This window comes from Octodon degus, unplaced genomic scaffold, assembly GCF_000260255.1.
Source record: "Octodon degus isolate 3935 unplaced genomic scaffold, OctDeg1.0 scaffold00047, whole genome shotgun sequence".
In the NCBI taxonomy this organism is placed as follows: Eukaryota; Metazoa; Chordata; class Mammalia; order Rodentia; family Octodontidae; genus Octodon; species Octodon degus.
This window is the reverse complement of record NW_004524623.1, coordinates 5,549,813-5,551,448: the sequence shown is the minus strand read 5'-3', so window position 1 is coordinate 5,551,448 and position 1,636 is coordinate 5,549,813. Positions and strand designations below refer to the sequence as shown.

General features: G+C 46.5%; 1 protein-coding gene across 1 annotated transcript in view; it reads left to right on the top strand.

Moving 5' to 3' along the window:
• The first annotated feature begins 174 nt into the window (after positions 1–174).
• The window catches only part of LOC101564305 (carboxypeptidase M), a 44,582-nt gene continuing 43,120 nt past the window's right edge, over positions 175–1,636 (top strand). Inside the window, exon 1 of the mRNA XM_023716274.1 lies at positions 175–345. Coding sequence (XP_023572042.1) covers positions 175–345 — 171 coding nt within the window. The remainder of the gene's footprint in view (positions 346–1,636) is intronic.

Genomic DNA, 1,636 nt, shown 5'->3' with positions numbered 1-1,636 from the left:
TTTGTGTGCAGTGTAAGCTATGGCTCCCTTCCAATCAACCATCAACTATGCCTTTGTATAATTGTGTACCTTAGGAAGATTGTTTGTATGAAGGTCTAGGATGTCATAGCAAAACATATAAACATTTTGGAAAAATAAGTTCGATGTAACCTAGTAATCAGTGGGAGGAGCAACATGGTCGTCTCCTGCGGAGCTCATTTACCATTTTATGAGACAACTTATTTTTCTCTCTTTCTTCCCTGTGAAGGTAGAGACCTGTGGGTCCTTGTTGTCGGTCAGTTTCCCAGGGAGCACAGAGTTGGAATCCCAGAATTCAAATACGTGGCAAATATGCACGGAGATGAGGTAGGTCCGTGATGTGAGCTCTGGGGCGTCACTGGGGATGTGGCCCTCAGGTCCTTGAAGGGCTCTGTGTAAATGCTAAAGAGGAAGCATGCCAAAGTCTCAAGCACTGTAGCAAGGAAGTGAGGCCCTGAAAGCCCCTTCTGATTGGGACCTTCAGCAAGTGTTCAGGTGTTCAGGAGCCTGATTCTGGAGACATGTGGCTGTGCCTGGGAGAGTAGCCAGAGTTGGATTTTGTTTTTTTTTCTAAATATATTTAGTACGGGGTCTACAGGGTCTCACTGCACAGACTGGTTTCTTAGTGATCCTCCTGTTTTCAGCCTCCCAAGCACTGGGATTACATGCGCATGCCTCCATGCCCAGTCTCAATCACCGTCTCAGTGCACCCTGGGGATGGGGCCAGCACAGCACACAGGGGATCAAACCAGGTCCCTGCACTCTGCCTAAGCAGGCGCTTTAGTCCGCTGAGCTATCTGGCCGGTCCTGTTTTTGTGTTTGGGGATGGAGAATAATGGCCCCCAGCTCAGAACCCCTGCCAGAGGACGCCTTCCAACCCTCCCTGGGTTGATTCTCCTACCTCCTCCTTGGCGTTGAGCAGATCCAGCCCAGAAGCGCCATCGTTTGAACTCAAAACAATCAGAAAACCCAGTACCTATCCAGACTCCTGACATCCGGATGAGTTCTCTTATCACTGTTTTTCATCTAAAATTCAGTATTTTTGATACTCACATTTAGGCAATCACATTTAGAATTCTCTAACACCTACCATTCATCAAACATTCTTCAATTCCTTAACAACATCTTGTCAATTTTCCTAGTTAGAAGAGGTCAATTCAATTTTTAGTTTATTTTACAAAATACCCTTGAACTTCTCTTACCTGCCCAGGCATTCTTTCTTGCCTTAGTTCCTTAGACTATTTTAAGAACTTGATGACTGCAGTACTTGTGTTTACCAGGACTCCATACACTTAGACCACCAAGGGGGAGGAAAGAAGGTTTCCCATCACTATAATTAAGAAAATTAACATGGGAATCTGTGGAGCATCCTCTATAAAACACATTTCTCTTGAAAGACTTTCAGGTAACTCATAAGCCAATCTGACCACCCACTGACTTGTCAGAACACTCCAGATTTGCCTTTGTCTAGGTGACCTGTATCCACGCCGAGCTCCCTGCCCTGGCTTGACCTTCTCCAGACCCAAGCTCTTTAGGTACTGGCTCTACCCTTCTGACACTCACAGCCTGCCCTGGCTAGGCATGCTGCCCAACTTGTCCTGAGAGCTATGAGGCACAC